General features: G+C 37.8%; 1 protein-coding gene across 5 annotated transcripts in view; it reads left to right on the top strand.

Annotated features, from left to right (window-relative positions):
* Window positions 1–24,522, top strand: part of adgrb3 (adhesion G protein-coupled receptor B3) — a 222,609-nt gene that overhangs the window by 107,050 nt on the left and 91,037 nt on the right. For 3 of the 5 annotated variants that reach the window (XM_052089878.1, XM_052089877.1, XM_052089882.1), the window contains 6 exons: window positions 4,261–4,371; window positions 7,673–7,834; window positions 10,835–10,999; window positions 14,405–14,569; window positions 19,429–19,593; window positions 21,701–21,802. In XM_052089878.1, coding sequence (XP_051945838.1) covers window positions 4,261–4,371; window positions 7,673–7,834; window positions 10,835–10,999; window positions 14,405–14,569; window positions 19,429–19,593; window positions 21,701–21,802 — 870 coding nt within the window. Of the gene's footprint in view, window positions 1–11; window positions 70–4,260; window positions 4,372–7,672; window positions 7,835–10,834; window positions 11,000–14,404; window positions 14,570–19,428; window positions 19,594–21,700; window positions 21,803–24,522 lie in introns of those variants that run through there. The other 2 variants (XM_052089883.1, XM_052089881.1) reach the window with 2 other exon arrangements.

Genomic DNA, 24,522 nt, shown 5'->3' with positions numbered 1-24,522 from the left:
TTGTTCTGTTTTTCTTCAAATGTGTCCTGGTGAAGAAAGAAAGTCATACGCCTCTGGGATATCATGACGGTGAGTAAATGATGAGAGAATTTTCATTTTTGGGTGAACTATCCCATTAAAGGCATTGTTCGTCAAAAAATTACAATTATGTTAGCAATTACTCACCCTCATTATGTTCCAAATCTTTATGCCTTTATTCAGTGGATCGCAAAGGAGATGTAAGGCAGAATTAATCACTTTGAAGATGCATTGGAATGAAAGGTGTAAATGCAATCCAGCTAAATAATATATCCAGATACTGTAGATACAAACCACATGTAAATGCATGATGTAAAGGGAACCAGAGAATGAACATTTGGGCTGTGCTTCATGCATCTATTTCATGTTTGATCACCACAGCTGCTATGGGCCTCTGGCTTTGTTCTGACGGCACCCGTACTGAACCTCAGATGAAACAAAGGACAGGGGTAGCTGCAACTGAGTTATCTTGAACCATAAATCAAGCAAAGGCTGTTTCTTTTTTTGCTTTTTTGTGCTCCAACATCTTCTCACTGTATGTCTTTTTCTTTGTAGTTCAAAAGCTCAAGAGTTTGTTTTACTACATCAAGACAAAACAACAAAAAGAATGCTATAAGGGCATACACTTAAAATCAACATGATATAAAAACAGACCTAATTACTTTATTAAATAACGTTGCTGGTCGTATTGTGTGTGATTCATTGGTGCAGTTATTCTAAAAAAAATGAAAATAAAAATCCTCTCCATATACCATTTTGGTATAATGCCCAGTTTCACAATCCAATAAATTCCCATAAGGAAAAAATCAGGACCAGCTCAACATTTTTTCTTGTTGATTATCCTGTTTTACTTGTAAATATATCAATTTATGCAAGTAATTGGTTTGAGAACAGTACTTCATGTTCACTTTAAAGGTATAGTTCACCTTTAAAAAAATGTGTGTCATCATTTACACATCTTTATGTTGTTCCACTTCCACTCATTCTCCCATGGAACACAAGAGAAGACATTTTGAACAACCTTGATGCTGGTGAATGGGAACTGAGTCTGTCAGTACCTAACATTCTGCTTCGCATCTCCTTTTGTATTTCACAGAAGAAAGTCATACAGGTTTGGAACAAATGAGGAGTAAACGATGACAGGATTTTCACTTTCCCTTTAATCACTTTAATGCTATGATTAGCTCTCTAAAAGGTGTCACATGCATTCAAACCAACAAAAGAGCTCCGTATTCTTCACAGATCTTCACACTTCAAACATTACATCTGGCATGATTAGAGTTTTCACCAGCAGATCTCATTTCAGTGCTGTTGTGGTGTTTGATGAGCTCTTCATCAGTTGGGTCTTGTATGCGAGCTCTGTGATTTCAACCCCTGACCTCAGCTTTGCTAAACACCATCCTCTCAGTTTTTTGTAGCAGCACTATGAGCTCACGTAAATGTAAGACTGTGTGTAAGACTGGGAAAAGAATGATGTAATACTGGGAAATATTGATTCACTGAGGCATCATGATTCTCAAATGATTCTAGATTGATCCACGAAAAATTCATAATCTGAATTTTTAATGTATTAACAATCATATTTATTGAAAAAGCATATGTTGGACAAAAAATGTTTGAGAGACACATCTGCAGCTGCATTTATAGCATAAAAGGGTGTACTTACAGCACACTGTGTAAACAAATATAAGCACCCTTAGGTAAGTTTAAAGGAATAGTTCACCCCTCCCCACCCCCCAAAAAAATCATAAAACACCTCATAATTGACTCACCCTATGAAAGACTTCTTTTTCAGAACACAAATGAAGATTTTTTGAAAATATATAAGATCTGTTGATCCATTAGAAGCAAATTAATGGTGGCCAGAACTTTGAAGATCCAAAAAACAAATAAAGGCAGCAGAAAAGTTATCCATACGACTCCAGTGGTTGAATCCATGTCTTCAGAAGCTATGTTATAGGAGTGGGTGAAAAACAGGTATTTTAGTCCTTTTTTTAACTATAAATTCTCTGCCCCCCAGAATGTGGCGATCTGCGTGAAGGATGCTTATCACCAAAATCAAAAGAAGAAGAAAATGTGAAAGTGAAAGTGGACATTTATAGTAAAAAAGGACTTGAATTTGTATATTTTTCTCACCCACACCTACAATATCGCTTCTGAAGACATGGATTTAACCACTGGAGTCATATGGATTACTTTTATGCTCCCCATAGGGCTTTTCACACGGAATGGAAAACGGAATCCTGGGTTATCCTGGATTAATATTGAATCCTGGGTAGTCATGTTCTGATGTTTCACAGTGTATATTCGTAAACCACAGGTTAACGTTCTTATTTGCATATTTACGGTGTTGATAACAATGACTGGATGAATGCAGCTCACAACGGACACGTAATTCAGCTTTCTGTCTTTCGTCCTCATATGCCATGAAAACGTGGAGTACTGTCTCTTCAACACTGCAGTTATCGCGTTTGCCACCATTGTTCGACACTACCTGCATTTCCCCCAGACGGAGAACGTAAACAGTGCGTGAAAGTTTCAGCGATGGGACAAAGCGCGTGAATATTTAATGATGTACTGTAAGTACTGAGTCTCTTTTGTATGTGTCCCAAATGAGTATAGTAAATATATTAACAAACTATCCAGGACTATCCAGGATTTAAAGTCTATATATAGACTTTAAATACTACTTTGTGTCTCATGAGAACTTCCACTCCAGGACTGAAGCAGAAAAAGTGAAATAATTCCTAATTTATCATTCCTGCACCCGTTCCCATATGTAACACCTTCAAATGCCACTCCAGTGTGACATTGTGTAAGTGAAATAAAATGTATTGCTTGAGACAGACCCTTGCCACACATTATCAATGTTTTTGTGACTTTTGTGTGGTAGTGTTGTGACTTTGCTGTAATGAATAAAGTAATGTTCTGTGGTCATTGACAAGGATGTGCTAGCTGAAAAGAATGCATTTTTATTATGTGTTATGCTGGAAGAAGAGGAAAGAGTGTCGGAAATGCTCTGAGCCCACCTGGGTCAAGGACAGCACCATAAACATTTGTGTATTTCCAAATGACCCTTGCAGCCCAAGGCCTGAATTATTTAATTCCTGCATTGCATTCAGCGTAGCTTATAAATACTTAGCACACATACGGTGACCTTGACCTCAAACATTTGCTTCTTGTGTATGTTTCCTGCTGCTGGAATATCAGGGTTTCTGTTTTGAGGGTAGAAATTATTACACAGAGATGAATTAGACACAATCGACAACTTTGTGCACCAATGTAATTCCCAATTAGCAATGGAAGCATGGCGGTGTTTGATTGCGTTTGATCTGTTTCAGCCCCATCTATAAAACATGTATCGAAAACAAGAGTGCAATCCCCTAAAGATAAAACAAGTGTTTTATACATGGATTGAAAAACTATCAAGAAGTTTCGAAAGGCATTTCAAAAAAGGTTTAACAATTACACCCGCAGTGAAGCTTTTCAAATCAGGACATCATATTTGTAGTGACAAATCTCTTTGATTATTAATTGATCAAGATAAGAACAAAGACAAATTAGCCATATTGTTGCGCTGAAAAGAAGTGTGCAATTAATCCAAAATGAATGATACACAGCTTAGAATACATTTGCAAGATAATTCATCTTTTAATATTCTGTTAGATATAACAGCACATAATTCCTTTACTAATTCTGGGTCTTAACTAACTAATTATTCCAAAAGCCCGGATCTGTTGCAAAACATTGTGGATCAATCTAGCATGTCCATGCCACCTCCCCTCGCCACCCTTCCCTTCCTCTGTGGCTTTCAGATGGCTTACACATTTTCCTTTTCTCTTTTTTTATCCTTTCTTTTTTGTTTTCCCTAATGGGGTGGGTGGGAGGGAGGGGTGGAGGTTAAATCAACGTCTTGTTAAAATCCAATGTAAGTTGATTTTGCATGTGTTTCTATGTGTCATAGCTGTGCTTCTAAGCTCAATTAATGCTCACTATCCCAGCTCACTACTGATAAACCGTTCTATGCACTGTTCTTTGCTTTCCTATAAATGAGAAAGACAAGAATGAAGAGTTAAAGTTGTCCATGTGTGATTTCCTTTTGTTTTTAAGTCATGCACTGCCAAGTGCAACCCACTCTACCTTCTACCAGAATTGTACTAAGCTCTTTTTGTTCCTTTCTGTCTCTTTCTGAAGATTTTGTACCAAAGCATAGTTTTTCATGAAACTTTATTCTGTCCCTAGAATATGGAATGATCGGAGAACATACTGTTAAAAGTCAGCGACCAAGATCAGTACATGACACAAAGGGCCAACAGGAGCGAGATGAGTCTGCTAAATTTATGGCACAAACTGGTAATACAATAGTTATGCTTCTATCCTTTCCTATGTAAACTAAACTTAATTTTCATCTTACGTCACTTGCATGCCTCTTCTTTACTGCACCTTTAAGTGACAATGTTTATTTATCATATTTATTTTTTGTCCCTCTACCACTCTATTAATACGTTGAGAAAAACAGGACAGAATTAGCTAACTTAGCATACTGACAACATATCCAATGTCCAATTGGATTTTCTGGTTTCAATTTGTTTTTTCAATGGCACGGTTAGACTTTTTTAATCCACTAAAAGCAGTAATTAGAGCCCAAATTTTGTTAAAGGAGAGATAAATTAAATGACAAACAGTCAAGGAGAGCGGCAAACAACGTCAAGTTAAAATTAAACATTTGTGCTTCTCGGCTTTTTAGTAAGACCAAGAGCCAAACTAACATTGATACTGTACCTATAAAGTGCCAAATTATAATTAAAAAAAACAAGCCTGTAGAAACCTGAAAATGAAATTGTTGCATAATAATTATTTTCCTTTGTTTAACTTTGCTTATTTTTCTTTTTTATATTCAGTTTTTCTTTTTTGTTCAAATTGACTTCTGCATGTACTGTAGATGACTTACAGCTATTTTGGGGAGGGACATTAAGCAGCCATTTTATTTTGTTTATTTTTGCACCTTTTGTATATTTGTGATATTTGTGTAGCTCTTAATATCGTTTGAGTTGCAAATCATTGTTCATACTAAACCTTAACGACCTTGTTTCCATTCCAATCAGTTTCTGTTCTTTTATGTGTTTATTTATGTATTTATTTATTTATTTGCGTTTATAGAAAATCTGAACAGAATGTCATTCATCCTGCATTTAGTTTCTCATTTTCAGATTGTCTGAGTTCTTGTCTCACTTCATCCAGAGTTGATCCACCTATCAATCAAATCTAATCTCTGAAGATGGCAGAGGAAGTTGTTATAAGGCCATATGTACAGAAGGGCATACCAATAGATTCTCTGGAATGGTTTGTGCAAACAAACCAATCTTGAGTGTATTGGCAACTAAAAAAAAAACTTTTCGGAGCATACAATCTTATTCCTGGTCAATATGATCATCAAACGTTAATTCAACAGTGTTTTAAGTGATTTGGCTGACAAAATTAAAGTTAATTACATCCATTGTATTTTGATCACTATTATCTTATTTAAAAGGCACAATTAAAACTTCAAAGGTTTGTGTCCAACATCTAACTTGTCATACTATCCCTTTATTCAGCATTGCATGGCAATTGAATTGTTCTATTGTGGATTCTGATAACATCGTCTTTTAGGGCCTGCTTATTATGTGTCTTACAGTGTCAAAATTTCTCTGGAAATTAAATGTCTTGTTAGTATTTGGTCCGGCCATGCTATTGCTCATTGGGAATTACAGCTGTTCCAGAGTTCAATATTTGATCTACAGTATATAATCTAAAGGGTTACATCAAAAAGCAACAGATGCTTTTAAACCAACAATTTAATAAGTTAATAAACCATCTAAACTTCACAAAGCAATCATGTATTGTAATACCAGCAAGCATTGCCAATGATTGAATTGAATTGAACTTTACAGTTGGTAAATTATAATATTTTCAGCTCAGGACTGTAATCAAACTGAAATTCTAAGAGCTTTGATTGTTGGATTTGACGTAGAAAGATCCTCCCCAAGTAAATTTTAAAATATGACCAATGTTATTGAAAATTGCTGTGATCTGCTGAATATGTTGGGTGAAATTCAACCCATTCCATTCATTCTTGACAATCTCCAATTCTAATTGATTTTGCCTGACATGTAGCTTTAGCATAAATCCAAGAGAAAGAATTGCAGTCTAGACTGAGGTCCATAGGTCTGTTTTGCTGTGGAACTGTAGCTAGAAGAAAACTAACTCTCATCAAAGGTCATTTTCTAACTTTTAAAAGCCATGTTGCATGCATTCTGCATAGATTTTTTAAATCATATTTTATATATTTATTTCATCTATTAGTTTTGTTTGCCGTTTTCCTTTCAGTTTATTACATCAAATTGGTTGCATGCGTTCTTTTACAATAAATATATGACGTTAAGCCTTAGCATTTTGTAAGAGGCTACAACAGTGTTAGCTCCCATTATAATATCACTTAGTGGCCTTAGAGTAAAACTGATATGATCCTGTTTGGGAGATGTACAAATATAAGAATTATTAATAAATGTTTGCAAGATTTTTGAGGCTTTCGATTGTTATCTTCTACAGTAGTAAAATCACAAATATTTCAATAGATTTGTGAGTTGTTAATACTCTTCATTAATTTACTATTCACATCAGAAATAGGCACTTTAACAAAATATTTGCTCTCCTCCAGAAGTGGGCTGCTCAGATATTCACCTTGAGGTCTTCGTTCCTGCAGAGTTTTGTTCTAACATGAATAAAACACACCTGAACCAGCTAATCAAGAACATCATACTGCTTTAATACTCTTACTGTTGCTGTATATAGTATGTATACTGCACACAGTATGCACATTTTCTCTATGCATAGCATAGAATACCTGAATAACGCACAACATTTGCCAAAATGAGCAGTATGCAGTACAGCTGATCTTAGTGCATGGAATACTGTATCCCTCAATGCAATAAACTCAAATCAACTTTCCATTTCCAGTATGATGGATAAAATTAAAGTAATATAAGCCGCAATTTTGTACATGTTTTTGTTTTACTCATTGTTTGATTGGCTTGCCGAAAGACATTTTTACCTTAAATTTGCATTGAAAATCCAAACAGCCTCTTTTATTTATTAGATGACAACTGGATGCCACTCACTGAACTAAATATGCATCATGATGAGGCCATATGACCAAACTAGTGAGGTCTTGTGACAGCAATGTAGCTTTGCTCAGTTTCAGTTTAATAAAAGCTAGTATTCCATTCCAACACAACCAAGTGCTAAATTAAGAATATCTTACTATAATACTACCCTTACAATATCTGCAGTATAGTTTTTAAATATGGGAGTAATATGGTACTTAAAAATGTCAGGCAGGTGTATCTGAGCAAGGTCTCTAAACTCAACTCTGCAGGAAAATAAATCTCCAGGAGCAGGACTGAGCACATTTGCTCGTGGACAATTGTGCCCTAAAAGTCATTCAGGCAGGATCATATCAAATATAGATGAAATGATGCTACCATTTGAGCTTGTGCCAATTAAAGTCTTTTAAGACTTGCAAAGTGAGGTCCCTACTGCTCCTACTGGCTCCACCCCCTCAGGGTGTCACATGACCATGTTACTGCTTTTAACTGGTGTCACCCTTCTTCTACAGGTGACCCTGGTGCTGAGGAGTGGTCCCAGTGGAGCTCTTGCTCAGTTACATGCGGTCAAGGGTCGCAGGTGCGAACAAGAACATGTGTCTCACCTTACGGATCACACTGCAGCGGCCCTTTAAGAGAGTCCAGGGTGTGCAATAACACTGCCCTCTGCCCAGGTAGTGTTAGCCATAGACACTGGACTGTCCTTCAGAGTGTCTAATGTATCTTTCATCTCTCAGGGCAGTGAATGTTTTTTTTTTTTTATTATTATTATTTATTTATTTTGTTCTCATTGCTTCTAATTTTGTTTTTATATCTGATGTTATGTTTATTATAATTTGTATTACTTTATTTTGTCTGCAATGATATTCACATTATCATAAGTTTTCTCATTCATATCTCATGTATCACTCTTTTCATGTCACTCTTCTCAATGTATGACTTAGCCAAGCTTTTTGTATAATTAATTTATAATTCATAAATGCAATGTGAAACTTGTTAGAAGTCTGTTAGGTTGTTCATTTGGTTGATGCAGAAGAAAAATGTAAAAGAAGAGAAGGAAAAACTAATCTATCCCAATGTGGCCAGAAAACTGGCCTGAATTAACCTCTTATAAAAAGAAAATCTTAAAAGTTTTAAAATATTTAATTACTCAATTTATCAATCATTTTTGGAGGGGTCATCTTAATGGAGTTGGGCTCAGTGATATCTCAGCCGCATTGAACTTGTTTTGTCTTCATCGTGAGCTCTAAAAATGCAGTTCAGCTCTTTAAGGACTTTTCGGTACTGATAAATTAATGCTGTTTACATGTTACCTCAGCAGCACATTGGACTTGTGTCACAGGCTAAATGGATTTTTATTTTAAGTAAAAGGGCATGAAGAGAGACTTGTTTTGTTTACTCAACATTTCAGCTGTTTTAAGACTTTTTGTATGGGTAAATCAATGCGGTTTAGCCTGCATTATGCTGTAGATGCACAGCTTTTCCATATGAATAATGTACAGAGACATATACAGGTATTTCACTGGCACATATGTTAGATACATTTGGAAGTTGGAAATTGTTATTGTGATCATCATTTTTACTTTTGGTATGTCAAGCAGCAATCCATACTGGACCATTATGTACTGTATTGCTGTATTACTATATATTACTGTCACATGCTGTATATACTGTAATAGATAGATAGACAGACAGACAGACAGACAGACAGACAGACAGACAGACAGAGAGAGAGAGAGAGAGAGAGAAGATAGATAGATAGATAGATAGATAGATAGATAGATAGATAGATAGATAGATAGATAGATAGATAGATAGATAGATAGATAGATAGATAGATAGATAGATAGATAGATAGATAGATAGATAGATAGAGCATTTTCGAGTACTTATTTTACAACCAAGATTTAAGATATTACTCACATTTTGCCATGGAGTGCAAAGATTCATTCAGTCTTTGAACAAGGAGAGCAAAAACATTCCCAAAATCTTGAAAGTAGCTCAGATCTGTCTGGTTTTGGAAAAGCTTGCAAGGCACATTTAAATGACATGAGGCTGAACTGCCCTCCCAGAGCTTAAGGGAATGAAACTAAGACCACCATGTCCCTTGAATACTCAAATAAAACCATTTCTTTTCTCTCTGGACTAGCTTGGACAACAGCCTAATTGAGAACAGTATTGCCTTTCTTTTGAGGGCAACCCTTATTTACATGCTTTTGCTGTGTAATGCAGCCAGAAAGAGATGATTAGAAATAAACAATGGGCCTGCTGACTAGGGCCTTCACACTATGTGCTTTATAGTTTTTAAATGTTCATATTGTTACATTTGGATGGATGTATGGTGGATTTTCAAATGAAGAAGTAACTCATCCCAGCTAATCTGAATTCCCCTCTGAACACCTTCTGAGACACTTAAAGCAGTGTGCTAGTTTTATAAGAGGATTAATGGTATAATTTGTTTTAAATACTAATGTATTGCCAAAGACAAGTGCCGTTTCAGTTTAGTCCAATGGTTCTCAACTGGTTTAGCTTCAGGACCCATATTTTACTTTGACATGAAGGGACAACCCAACACAGTTGTTAAATTAAGCATTGCAATATATTAACACCATAGACATTTATTAACCATGAACTGGATCGGTCTAGCAATATGCAACATTATAATGTGTTATAGCAAGTAAACCTATATGATCGTATTATCTTTTACCTAACTTTTTTTTCATGGTTTTCGATAATCAGGGATGTCAAGCAACATGTTCATGTTGGCATTTACCTATTTGAACAAGCTTCAACCAAATTACATATGAATTTGCACTTTAAAAAAAAAAACAGTAGATAGAAATAGAGTTTGATTAAATGTGCCAGTACAATTCTTTGACATCAACAAAAGATATGGGAAGCTTTTCTCGCGTTGAAAAATTGATAAGCCTTCAATTACAGTGAATGTTTCTGTATTTGCGTTTAGCATTTTTTTCTTCCATTATCCTATCAGAACCAACCTAGATGCACCTGTTGAGAACCACTCAGTATCAGTAGACCTTTCTGTGAAAATAATGACATTGAATCTATTTGGTTAAATCCCCTCTGAGATGGGAATCCAGTAGTTAAAACAGGCTTCCTGTAATGGCAAAGTTATTGAGCTTGTTTTTGGAAATGCCAGCTTTCCCTGAGTGCTTCAACGAGAGTTTGTTTTTAATTAATGCTCTTTTAGTGGGTTGCGGTTTTCATTATACAGTAAAAGCATTAGAGTGTGGGATTTGATGTTTGGAGGGGGGAACGTGCCCGGCAGTCTTGACACTGATGACTGGATTAAGTCTCAGTAAGTGCACGCGCAGAAGACACACCTGGGACTTTGATAAGTACACTAAGAGAGGCGAGACGAATCGGGCACGGCTGCAGCAGCCTTCCCGGTGCGTCTTTCATCACTCATAGACAAAAGAATGTCATCAGGCATCACATTCTGGATGGGGATGGTGTGGTATGGGATTGGGGAAGGTAAATAGTAAATAAAAGGGAAAATGATGCATTTATTTTGATTCATTGCAGTGGTGTAACAGCTGCAGTTAAACAGGCTCACTAAGTTTGTGCTGGAGGTGTTTCTCTGCTCTGTCTGAATGATGGTTTGTGTGTGGGTGTGTGCTGTATGTGTTTTAACTCTTGTCCTCTATTGGCAGTGCACGGTGTGTGGGAAGAGTGGTCTCCGTGGAGCCTGTGTTCTTTCACCTGTGGGCGGGGTCATCGCACCCGCACTCGGATGTGCACTCCGCCTCAGCATGGAGGAAGAGCGTGTGATGGACCTGAGACCCAAAGCAAACTCTGCAACATTGCTCTCTGCCCAGGTCTGTTTGCTTGAGTTGTTTTGCCTTCTCCTGTCTGGTCAAGGTCATCTCGTCATGTCTGCCTTTTTATGTAGTCTTGTCTCTACTTTATTTTTCTCTACCCTACTCTACTCTAGTCTTGTCATGTCTCTACTTGCACCTATACTTTAGCCATTGTTTTCCTTACTCTACTCTTCTGTCATATTGTCTCATCCATCTCTACACAGTGCTCCTCTGTGATTTACTCTTGTCTTGTCTTGAATCTACTTGTGTCTTTTCTCTACCATACTCTACTTATCTCTGCTCTCGCTTTGTCTCGTCTCTACTATCATCTTGTCTCTTCTCTACTCTACTCTCACCTTGTCTCTTCTCTCCTCTCCTGGCCTCTCCTCTCCTGTCTGCTGTGTCATTCTCTTTCAAATCCGATGCCTCCCTCATTCCCTCAAGCCATTTGCTTTTTTAGTAATTCTCTAACCATAGTCAATTTCACTGTAAATTGAAGACCACGCCACTAATTTGGATGTGGTTTTGGGGCACTGTCCTCTGTGATTGATTTTGTGGAAGTAGGCCTGACATTGTGGTCCCTTAACGTTTGATCCCTTCTATAAAGAATCAAAGCTCATCTTGCATTGAGGTTGCTCTGGGGAGTAAGCAGCAGCTGCCAGTGGAGGAACATTACAGGATCAATTATGGAATAGTTTATTATGCGGGCCAGAGAGGGAATGGGTGCACTCACAAGCTTTCTTGGCATGTTGAAAGCAACCACGTGTGGTGCGCAATAAAACCCACAAGGCTGAGAGAAGCACCCTTTCAGACTTAATGTAAGCACAGAACTGAAGTGAAAATTGCATAAGCACAATTGTCTGTGAATGATAGGCACTTTAGAGATGAAAGCTTCTATACACTATAAATGTTTAGCTTTGCTTGGGTATGTAACAGATTTTCCAATCTTGGGCAGTTTTGTTGGTCTGATGTTTTAAAAGTCTGTTCACATTCAGCAAAAAAAGAGACAATTAGCCCCTCTTTACACCTTTGTGTTTTGTTTTGTTGCTTCAGCTCTCCCAGGTTCTGTGTTGCCAGGTTCTGTGTTTCATATTTTTGTTAGAGGCTTTTAAAGTTGACCTCAGAGCTCGTCTGTGATGAAAAGCCTCTACCGTTTTCAACTCATTTCCTTTGGATTAAGAGCAGAAGCATTTCATAACGCATTGCAAGCTGAGAATATTCAGTTTAAGAGTAGCTTTTACTGGGCATGTTGGCTAATTAGCAGGCTATCTCAGCCACTTAGGCAGTATTATTACCTCTTTCCCCAAGTCTAATGGGGTTATTCAGGCTGATAGTAGCCCTAGTTCCAAATGTACACGTGTGTTATTTTTATATATATAATACGGTATATATATAGAGAGAGAGAGAGAGAGAGAGAGAGAGAGAGAGAGAGAGAGAGTTACTGTTAGTGTTACTGAGTTACTGTTGTCTTTATCAGTTCGAACCTGTGGCAATTCTCGGTTGACCTCACTCATTAACAAGACTGTTGTGTGTGAAAATCCCAAGGGATCAGCAGTTACAGAAATACTCGAAACAGGCCATCTGGCACCAAAAATCAAGCCATGGTCCAAATCTCTGAGATATTTGTTCCCCATTCTGATGGTTGATGTGAACATTAGCTTAAGCTCCTGACCTGTATCTGCATGATTATATGCACTGCTCTGCTGCCACATGATTGGTTGATTAGATAATCACATGGATGATTGTTGGTGCAAGACAGACTGGTTTGAGTATTTCTGTAACTGATCTCCTGGGATTTTCACACACAACAGTCTCTAGAATTTACTCAGAATGGTGCCAAAAACAAAAAACATCCAGTGAGCAGCAGTACTGCAGATAGAAATGCCTTGTTGATGAGAGAGGTCAACAGAGAATGGAAAGACTGGTTCGAACTAGCAAAGTCTATGGTAACTCAGATAACCAATAACAAGTTTAGAACAATCGTGTCATGTTCTCAGAAATGCAATCTTGGTGTCCAATTTGGTTTCATATATTTTTGAAAAAGTTTATAGCATTTTCTACAAATAAAAAAAAACAACATCAACAAAAACAAATTTAAATTGTCATGTGGTGTGAACATCAAGTAAAGTACATAATAATTTATTTGCACCTTGAATACATGAGATTATAAAAAACATAATCATTCATTTTCTAAAAGTTTTCAAACACATAATATATGAGATGACTATTTCATATAGTCTCGCACGATGTTGTTCGAATAAACTCGTATGTCTTGTTCGACTTCACATGCAAATTCCCAGATGTCTAGTGCAGAATTTAGCGCGAGTATCACGCACGAGCCATTAAGGACATACTTATTAATATTATGCTCTAACCCCTTTTCTAAACTTAACCAATCAGTAAAGTGTGTAAACATGATAGGAATCTGTTGTGTGTGACAGAAGCAATCAGGACAGTAATTGTCACATATTAGATGGAAACGGTGTCCAGAGACGTCATTGGCTATAGGGAAAGTTGTAGGAATTCAGTCGCACAATATCATATGAAATAGCCAAATTTAGAAAAGTCATACGAATCCTGACGATTTCACCATGAGAGTGTGTTGGAGATCACAGCAAATATTATTTTCACTTATCCATTTGCTCCAAGAGCAAAAGAAAAAGTCCACTATTACATTTGAATAAATTTCCAGAAGAGGAAAAAAATAGAGATCGGTGGATTAAATAAGTCAGTTGGGAGAACATGACAAATTTACTGTCACTCTCTCAGCAGCAGTAATCGAAACCGCCTCACAGCTGTGTTAATTATTTTTTTTTAAACTAATTCCAAGGTATTATATGAAAGCAAAATGTTTTAAACTTGTGGTCGATATTTAAAAACATTATCATATAAAAAGTTTGCTAGATTTACGTGCTAAATAATGCGAAAACACGGCATCACAGTCACTAATTGGGGGATTTCACCTATAGAAATCTGGCAACCCCAGACATGTCAAAATCTAATTCTGACCGTCTAATCGCCCTTATTTAAAGTCTGTTATCAAATAATAAATAAAATATATATATATATATATATATATATATATATATATATATATATATATATATATTTTTACTTTCATGATTAGTTCTAAGTAATGCGTGACACAATTGATCTAAAGGGGATGGAAAGGGGGGATGATGGTTTTACAAGGTGGATGCTGTATAGTATTTCTTGCAATAAGGGGTATGACATCCCCTTGCATCCCCCCTTAAACCGAGACCTGCCTATATCAGTGGACCACGTTTCATGAAAAATGTCAGCTTAATCAGAAGATCTGTTATGTTCCAAACTCAGCTCAGAAAAACATACTCTCTTTTCCCCACCATATTTTCTCCCCTCAACTTGGTATGCCATTTTGACGTTCTGCATGGGCGCCTGCAGTTGACGGTCAGTGGCAGGAGTGGAGTGCTTGGAGCGATTGCTCTGTGACCTGTGCCAATGGAACGCAACAGAGGAAGAGGCAGTGCTCGGCCGCTGCTCATGGGGGATCTGAGTGCAGAGGACACTGGGCGGAGAGTCGAGAGTGCTCCAACCCTGAGTGCACAGGTACCACTTCGAATTTCCTTCTCAATATTTTTAAAGATATAGTTCACCCAGAAATCATCATGTCATCATTTACTCACACTCCTATTGTTCCAAAACCATATGATTTCCATTCTTCCGTAGAACAGGAAGGGAGATGTCTGAAAGTATGTTAACCTAGCTAACGTAAGTTAGCATTCTGCCTAACATCTCAGTTTATGAGCATTTTATTGGACTAAACTTTGGATACGCCCCTGCAAAGAAGGTCATAATCATACATATATTTGTCCAATTTTCTAGGAGAGGAAAACTGTGAATTTTATATGCGTACATCTTCCAAAAAGTATTTTGTTAACTTTTAGCAGCACACTAGCTTAAAGATGGCCCTGAAATCTAACAGACATGAATTAAAGACACACCATCCTGTTTACAATGAAGTAATTTGAATCTGTTCCATATATGTCAGTCATTAGCCAGTCTGTCTGTGCTGTTGGTTGACCACAGTGGTAGGTCTCTTATGAGGGCAGATACTCAGTATGCCTGGCAGGTATTTCTTTCTAAGTAATGCGTGACACAATTGATCTACAGGGTCCCCTCAGCATGGAAACACTAGGGACCCTCAGCATGATACTTGTAAGCTGTAAAAGAAGTGGTTCATGATTATAGACAATCACTGTGAGTTTGAAGTTGCTTACATGGTGAGGCTGCTGTTTTGTTGCATCAAAGCTGAAATGGAAGGTGTGCAAAACCACAGCACATGAAATATATATGCGTGTCTAGGGCCAGAAGATATGCAGAAAAGGACTGCAAACTCCCGCACAACCCACCCTCCCCTCAACCCCCTTGGTTTTGATATAATTAACCATGGTTCGACAACAGTAATAATGTAGTTTCCATATAGTAACCATGATTATACTGTATATTGTAAACATGACAGTAAGTAATTTTGATTGAAATCAATATAGATCAATATATTCTCTATCTCACAATGAATGATTACATATCCAAACATGTTCCAGAAAAATTAAGAGATGTACAATTCTTTCTATCTATCTATCTATCTATCTATCTATCTATCTATCTATCTATCTATCTATCTATCTATCTATCTATCTATCTATCTATCTATCTATCTATCTATCTATTTATCTATCTATCTATCTATGCACAAATACAAATCTGTTATATACAGATAGTGCAAGGGAATGTAATGGCAGAAGAGGTAGGATATGTTGGATAAATATAAATAGACTAAGCTGTGTATTGCACATAATTATTGCTCAATGGGGCAGTTTTAACTGTTCATGTTATGGATAGCCTGAGGGAAAAAACTGTTCCTGTGCCTGATGGTCCTGGTGCTCAGTTCTTTGTAGAGAAGGCCAGAAGGCAACAGTTCAAAAGGTAGTGGGCTGGGTGAGTGTGGACCAGAAGGATTTTTGCTGCCCTTTTCCCCCTCTCTGAAAGTGTACAGTTATTGAAGGGAGGGCAGGGGGCAGCCAATAATCTGCTCATCAGTCTGAACTGTCCTCTGTAGTCTTCTGATGTCTGATTTTGTAGCTGAACCAAACCAGTCAGTTATTGAAGTGCAGAGGACAGACTCAATGACTTCTGAGTAGAACTGTATCAGCAGTGCCTGTGACAGGTTGAACTTCCTCAACTGGCAAAGGAAGTACAACCTCTGCTGGGCCTTTTTCACAATGGAGTCAATGTGGGTCTCCCACTTCAGGTCCGTTGAGGTGGTAGAGCCCAGGAACCTGAATTACTGCACTGCTGCCACAGCGCAGTTCAGAATGGGGACCGGGGTTGGTGTTGGGGTGTTCCTCCTAAAGTCCACTCTCATCTCCACTGTCTTGAGGGTATTCAGCTCCTGGTTTTTTTGATTGCCAGACAGCTATCTATTCAGCCTCCCTACTATATGCTGACTCACCATCATCCTGGATGAGGCAGAAGACAGTAGTGTCATCTGCAATCTTCAGGAGCTTGACAGAGTGGTCCTTGGCAGTGCAGTCATGTGTGTACATGGAGAAGAGTAGTGGGGAGAGCACATATCCCTGGGGGGCACCAGTGCTTATTGAACAGGTGCTGGAATTTCCCCAGTCTCACTAACTGCTACCTATCTGTCAGAAAGCTGGTGGTCCACTGACAGATATAGGTGGGAACAGAGAGTTGGTTTAATTTAGTCTGGAGAATAGCTGGGATGATGGTGTTAAAAGGCAAACTGAAGTACACAAAAAGGATCCTTTCATATGCCATGTTGACTGCATCATCCGCAGACCTGTTTGCTCGATAAGCAAATTAAAGGGGATCCAGAAAGGGTCCAGAGATGTCCTTCAGGTAGGCCAACACCAGTCTCTCAAATGACTTCATGACCACAGACGTCAGATCGATGGGTCTGTAGTCATTAAGTCTTGTGATTTTGGGTTTCTTTGGGACAGGAATTATGGTAGAGCATTTGAAGCAGCAGGGAAATTCACACTGCTCTATTGATCTGTTGAAGATCTGTGTGAAGATGGTGATAATACATCTGGGCCCTGAGCTTTCCATGTCTTTTGTTTTCAGAAGTCCTGGCAAACATCCTCTTCACAGATCTTAAGTGCAGGTTGAATAGCAGGAGGGAGGTCACAGGAGGTGTTGATGTTTGTGTGATGTGAAGGTCAGATTGGGAGTGGGGTGTGATTTTGGGCATTTCAAATCTAGAGTAAAACACTTTCAGGTCGTCAGACAGTTGTTAATTACCTACAGAGTTGGGGGATGGTATCTAGATGGTGTCTTTGAGGCCTCTCCCCACTGATGCATTGTCAGTAGCTTCTCAGTGTAGCTTCTTTTAGCTATTCTAATCCATTTTGTCAGTGTGTTTCTGGCCTGATTGTACAAGATTCTATCCCCACTTCTGTAAGCATCCTCTTTGGCCTGATGAAGCTGCCTGAGTTTTACTGTAAACCATGGTTTGTCATTGCTGTATGTTAAATAAGTCCTAGTAGGGATGCACATATTCTCACAGAAACTGATATTTGATGTCACAGTATCTGTGAGCTTGTCCAGATTGGTGTCTGCCGCTTCAAAAACACTCCAATCAGTGCAGTCAAAGCAGGCTTGTAGTTCCAGCTCTGCTTCATTGGTCCATCTTTTTACAGTCTTCACTACAGATTTAGCTGATTTAAGTTTCTGTCTGTAGGTCAGAAAAAGATGAACCAGACAGTGATCAGACAGTCCCAAAGCTGTTTTAGGGACAGAGCGATATGCATCCTTTAATGTTGTGTAGCAGTGATCCAGTATATTTATGTCTCTGGTGGGGCATGTAATGTTCTGTCTGTATTCTGGCAGTTCATGGGTGAGGTTGGCTCTGTTAAAATCGCCGAGAATAATAATAAGTGAGTCAGGGTATTGTTCCATATCTGTGATCTGATCAGCCAGCTGTCTCAGCGCTGTGCTCTCACACACTCTTGGAGGAATAAAAACACTCACCTGAATAAATGAGGAAAAATCCAGCGGCGAGTAGAAAGGTTTAGAGTTGATAACAAGTGCTTCCAAATTAGGACAGTACATCTGCTTTAACATTCATTGATGTAAAAGCATGTTCCATTGCCTCTCGTTTTCCCCGTTAACTCCGCAATGTGATCCACTCTGAAAAGCAAAAAGCTCGGCAGATGCAACGCACTGTCAGGAATGGCTTCACTCAGCCAGATTTCTGTGAAGCACAAGCAAAAGTTTGAAAAAAAGAGAGAGAGAGAGAAATAAAGATAACATCTATAGAATGATTAGCATTTAAATTGCAACCAGTAGTGATGATGCCATGGTAATATTTGTTTACTGAATGTGATTGGGCCTAATTTTATCTTTATTTGAACACTGAATTGTGATTGTTCTTGTCTTCCTCGCATATACAGTATTTGGATTGTATGGTCAACTTTACACTGCATAGTATTTACTGTATAATCTTGTATGCAGCTGATTGACAACAAGATGCATGCTGAATGTTATGGCAATGGCAAAGTAGGGCAGCATTTCATTTACACAGAACCAAAATCTAATTTTACCTAAAATTTATCAACTTTTTTTTGTTATTTTATTTTATCATTATTTTTTTCTCCCTCGCAAGCACATAAATTAAAATCTTCTTCAGGAAATTTAAATCTAGTTATAAAAGAAAGTAATTTTAGAGAAACCTTTTAAATATGATAATAGATAGACTGTAATTATATCAATTGTTTTCATTTCAGTGGTTAGAATATTATTTTTGCTTGATGCTTGCATGACATCAGATATTGAGCCTCTTTGAATTAGACCATTAAAACATAATCTCCTAGATGTGTTTGACACTTTTATTGAGGTTATTTGATTAAAGTCTTTTATATAAAGCAATGTAGTTCAAAGCGATGTCACATATCACCCAGTGCTTTTATACGATTTGACCCCTAATTATTTATTATTTTCAGAGTAACATTCCACCGGCCCCTGCATAGTCTATATGTTAATGTAAATGTGTCCTTGAACAGAAAGTAAATTCAGTACAGGTTAATATGCACCCTCTCACTTATGATTTCTATCACAGGTGAACATCTGCCTTTTCTATTTTGTCCCTTTCTAATGCCAAGATTCAACATTTTATGCCGTTCATTAAATGCCTGTAAAATATCCCGGAACCTTTTAAAACTTTATAATACAATGTGTTCCAGGACTGGCAAAGTGAGAACAATTATTATTCCAGTTGCAGGGCACCCTCACGCTCGTAAAGCAGAGACAAATATCTGATCATTGAAAGTATCATGGTAATAATTATATTAATTAAATCAAGGGAGAATTCTGCTCAAGGTCCTAGTTTTATAGCATCTTGGGTTGTTGTACAGCATGTCAGCACATCTTTCTATCCATCTATCTTTTAGCTAATGGACAGTGGAATGCCTGGGCACCATGGAGCGGGTGTTCTAAGTCCTGTGATGGCGGTTGGCAGAGGAGGGTACGTGTGTGCCAGGGGCTGGCGGTCACAGGGCAACCATGCGATGGTAGTGGGGAGGAGGTCCGCAGATGCAGTGAGCAGCGTTGCCCAGGTAACCCTGCAGAAAATTGAGCCCCAAGAGTCAATTATGTCAGAATGGGCAGAGAGGGGTGAATGAGAGACGGATGCAGGGATAATTATTTTTTCAGTTCAGATGCCCGTTTTTGCACTGCATCATTATTCACGTGAGAAATAATGACTGTATACTGTAGCTATATGTTCCAGTGTGGGGAGTGGAGGTGATCACCACAATTTTGGCCAGTAATGGATATTTAATGTCACATAAATTATGGCATGCTATCTCCATCCATGAGAAACAATAATAGTCTCCATGGAAACAGGGGCTGTGCTTAGAAATATTCCTACCCACATAATATATACAGTACATACAGTATAAACGTTACATGTACAATTACTCCTATATATAACAAAATGTATACACTGTATATATATATATTGATCAAAAATTGTTTTCAGCAATACACATCTGTGGTTAAAGGTGAGCTGTGTAATTTTTTAAATGTTAAAATACTTTCTCCTATCTCAACTTAATTTAGAAGTAATCCATTTGTTGGTTAATTCCCTCATAGTGGAAACACATTGGCTCTGTGGTGCTATCAAAACATTGCTCTGTTTGTTTGGTAATCCAAGCCAGTTCAACATAGCAACATTGGCTCAACCAATGGTGTGAGTTTTTGGGCAGGGCTACTGCTTTGTATGAGCAGAAGCAGATAACAAGAGTGCTCAGGAAACCTGTTTGAAAACAAGCATCATTGTTTGCCATTTTTTTAGTTTGGGTATTTTAAAGGAAATTAGCACTAAGCATAGCACTATGCCATAAGTCATAAGTGCGAAGTCTTTGGGCATGGCCATGAAGTTTTGATATTTTCGTTCTAGCATGTGCTAAGTCTAGACACAAGTGGGTTTGGCGAGATCATGCACACAATGCACTGATGGGATGGTTAAATTGCAATTTCATTTTGAGGTTCTTCTCCGGTTATTGAACCATCTGTGGCCAATTATAGAGTCCATTCCCTCAAGCAACCGCAATTTAAACAATGACAGCACATTCATAAGAAGTCAGCAGTGTAAAAGGACTGTGTACAATTATTTAGAAGAATAAAAAATATAGACATGCTCCTTTTATATTTATATGATTTGGATGTATGCTCTGTTAAATTACAAGGAATGGAAGTATTATTTATAATTTTCATCTACTGACACACAAATCATGGATATAATTAATAGTGATTGAATTGGAATGCACTTCACTGTTCTTTTTTGATTATGAAAATGTTTATGCATTTATTGAAACACGAAAAAGTAAACCAAAAATATATTACACTTCAAACGAAACGAAAATATATTTAAAATAACTAAATGTAAAATAATAATAATAATAATAATATACCAAATCCCCCAAAAATTTCCCCTCTAACTTCTTTCACCACCACCTTTTGCAGTGAATTACAGTAAAATCACTCTACGACGAAAAGTGGAAAAATACCAATACAGATCTGGCTTCTATTAAATCATAAATACAATTGTAAATATCAACATGATAATAATAATTGAAAATAAACCCTGACCTATAGATAGTATAACACAAATCTTCACTAGACAGCTATACAGCTCTGATCGTCAGGGACATCATTTGATGTTCCACTATATTATCAGAGTTTGGATGTGAACTTTATAACCACCTACTGGTGGAATTGTGATATGAAAAACACAATTCCTGAAGAAACCACTTAATTTTCCACTACTTCTATGACACTTTGGGCTCACATGTCGACATGCATGCTCCTCAGGACTCATACCCCAATCCTGTACATCGCAAGGGCAATGCTCTATCAGTTGAGCTGCCATGCAATTTGATCACAGTGGAACAAGCTAGTAAATGTAGTTGGTTATTTAATGCAAATATTAAAATGTATTGCCTTAAGGGGCGGTCACACTACACTTTGCGTTCAAGTCACTCCCATTCAAATGCATCTGAAAGTGAGAGACCGGGAAAAGTCCTTGCTGTTCCACCGATAGTGTTCATTTCACCAGGAAAACGCTGAAATACATACGACGAGTCATAAACATCATTTTGCTAAAATGTAGACATAGTAATGTGATTCTTAAGTGTATGTGTTTTTGTACCTGAACCGCAGCTCCTTATGAAATCTGCCCAGAAGACTACGCCGTGTCCATGCTGTGGAGAAGAACTCCCTCTGGGGAACTGGCCTTCAACAGGTGTCCACCCAACGCCACAGGTAAGAAACGCTACGACGATAAGCAACTAAACCACACAGGCGATCAGACACTGCACCAAAGCACACACACAATGACACACAGAAAGAATAGAATGCCATCACATTCACTTTCAAAGAAATAAAAAGAACATGACTTTTGTTTTGTTTTTTTGTTCTGCTTTTCTCTGCGTTTATTTCAGTGGTGTTAAAATTATTCATAAATTCAAAAGGCTATGATGACAAATGTTTCTGACGAGTGTGTTCATCTGCACTGAATGCTTTTAAATGGTTTATGCTGTGTGTACCTAGAGATTCTTGTAATTTGCATACCATTGAACCCTATAGCACTGTCAACAGCTTTGCGAGGCAGCTTTCTGCGGCGCAGATGAAATATTGGGGAAAACATAAAACGAGAGTGCGTTCATGCAGCAAGAAATAGTGGCTCCAGGTCTTTTTCTCTCTCTCTCTTTCCTTGGACCTGTTGTTTTTGCTGGTGTGAGCCCTACTGATTGTGGTCTGAGAATGGCAGAAGGTGCTTTATTGTTCTCAGTTGTGCTCTTCTAACCTCCTGGTATCTCAGGGCTGTGCAACCATACTCCTGTTGTGAGGATTCTCTGGCATGCTACTATAGTGTCCTTGAAAGAGAATAAAAGATGTTTGCTGAGAATAAAAGATGTGGGCAGAGGTGCCATAGACTCTGGAGATAACAGTGAGCAGCTTGGTGTAGCTGAGCAGAAGCTGATTACAAAATGTGAGTTTGTGTGTGTGTGAGAGGGATTGTGGTATCCACGCTACATAAGGGTTAGTTTACCTAAATATAAATATTCTGTCCTTGTTTATTCACCCTCATTTCATTACAAACCTGTATGATTTTATTTCTTCTTTGTTACTCAAAAGGAGATGTTAAACAGAATGTTAGGACTGACAGTCTCAGTGACCATTCACTTTCATTGAGTTGGAAATAAGATGCAATTAAAGTGAATGGTGACCGAAGCTTTCAGTTCCAAACATTAATGGGATAGTTCACCCAAAAATAAAAATTCCCTCATCATTTACTCACCCTCATGCCATCCCATATGTGTATGACTTTCTTTCTGCGGCAGAATATTTTGGAGAAAAATAGAAGCATATCTCAGCTCAATAGGTCCTTAACTCTTTCCCCGCCAAACACAGAATTTTCCGTGTTTTATGAAAAAACGCTTCCCCGCCAAACACGGAAATTTCCGTGTTTCCGTGTTTTAGGTGTTATACGGTAAGGAAGACCCCTCCGCATGTTTTGAAAGAGTACGCAACTCTTTGATCAAAGAAACAGACTGCGATCGTCTCAAACATGAAGAAGTGGAGTATTGAGAAGCTCAAAATATCAGACATAAACATGCCTTTTTATCAGCTTTTTGTCTGAAATGTTGTTTTTTGACAAAACCGACCTCTGTTCAAGTCGCAATAAAAAAAGAACAAATGAAGATAAAATAAAATCGTTTTTTTTGCCTAAAAGCAGAGGCTCAGATCTTTATTGTGATATATAGCATCTTCATATATTCATGGAAGTAAATATTCTGCGGGCCATTAAATTTAGCGAAAATCGTCAAAAACCCTGGCGGTGGCTGGCAACTTTTTTTTAAAAACGCTGGCGGGGAAAGAGTTAAAATGCAAGTGGATGGTGATCCGACATTTGAAGCTCCAAATATCACAGATAGTCAGCATAAACCTCATCCATACAACTCCAGTGGTTAAATTAATGTCTTCTAAAGAGACACGATCACTTTTGGTGCAGCAGCAGTTATACACATTCACAAGAGAGCTGAGATCACATGGTCTCTTGTGTGTTGAAATTGCGTTTGTATGTTACGGACGTAATCTCACATTTTTCTCGGTTGAGACATCAGGATAAGCACACAAACACATCATTGTAGGGCTGTCAAATACAAATTTTAATTTTGCAAATACTCATATTTGAATGCTAAAACTGTGCATTCGAATTTTGGATGTGTGCCAAGCATGCTAGGCGATGACTTCAGACCGGTTAAATTCTTGCGCTAAAGGCTAGATGAAGCGCAAAATCCAAAAACAAAATACAGATTAACAGAAACCAGGTGTCTCGAGACGCATTTTGAAGTTATTTTTAACTTGACACGACATCTAAAAAAGCATCAGATGCTGAATAAACAAAAACAAAGCAAAATAAAGACATTCATCGTAGTGTGTTTACAGAGACAAACAAATGGTAAACTAAATGGTTGCAAAAGCGTTCGGTGTGAACAGCTCTTTTCAGTAGGTGGAGGTCTTTGGCCGCTGCGTCTTGCACTCTTATCAGCATTTGTCAGATTAAGCAATGGGTTTGTCAGTAAAGGATTTCAAGTTGGAAATGTGTATCTCGAAATCCTCGCATTCTGTTCCTTTCCGTTGTGTTCCGTCTATTTGAACCGCCCCTGACCAGGGATCATGAGCTGCTTTACCACCAAGTTCAGCCGAATACCACTGCTATCTGGGAACAAACAGATACAAATACAGATCTAAACCAAAACCAACAAAGCTTCTGGACAGTGTTCCTCATGCTCATTTGTAGACAGAAATTATATTTAATTACATAATAAAATAAAAAAAAGGCAGTATGTAAAACTTTAGTAGATTTACATTTTCTAATTTCCATCTAACCCAAGTTTTAAAGCATTGGAGTGGGATCTAGTACAATGGCAGTGTTGGACAATCTTTCATTATGAGGTTGGAATTAATGCAACAAC

The sequence above is a fragment of the Xyrauchen texanus genome, chromosome 24, assembly GCF_025860055.1.
Source record: "Xyrauchen texanus isolate HMW12.3.18 chromosome 24, RBS_HiC_50CHRs, whole genome shotgun sequence".
In the NCBI taxonomy this organism is placed as follows: domain Eukaryota; kingdom Metazoa; phylum Chordata; class Actinopteri; order Cypriniformes; family Catostomidae; genus Xyrauchen; species Xyrauchen texanus.
Note: the sequence above shows the minus strand (reverse complement) of the source record. Positions and strands in the feature narration are given on the sequence as shown.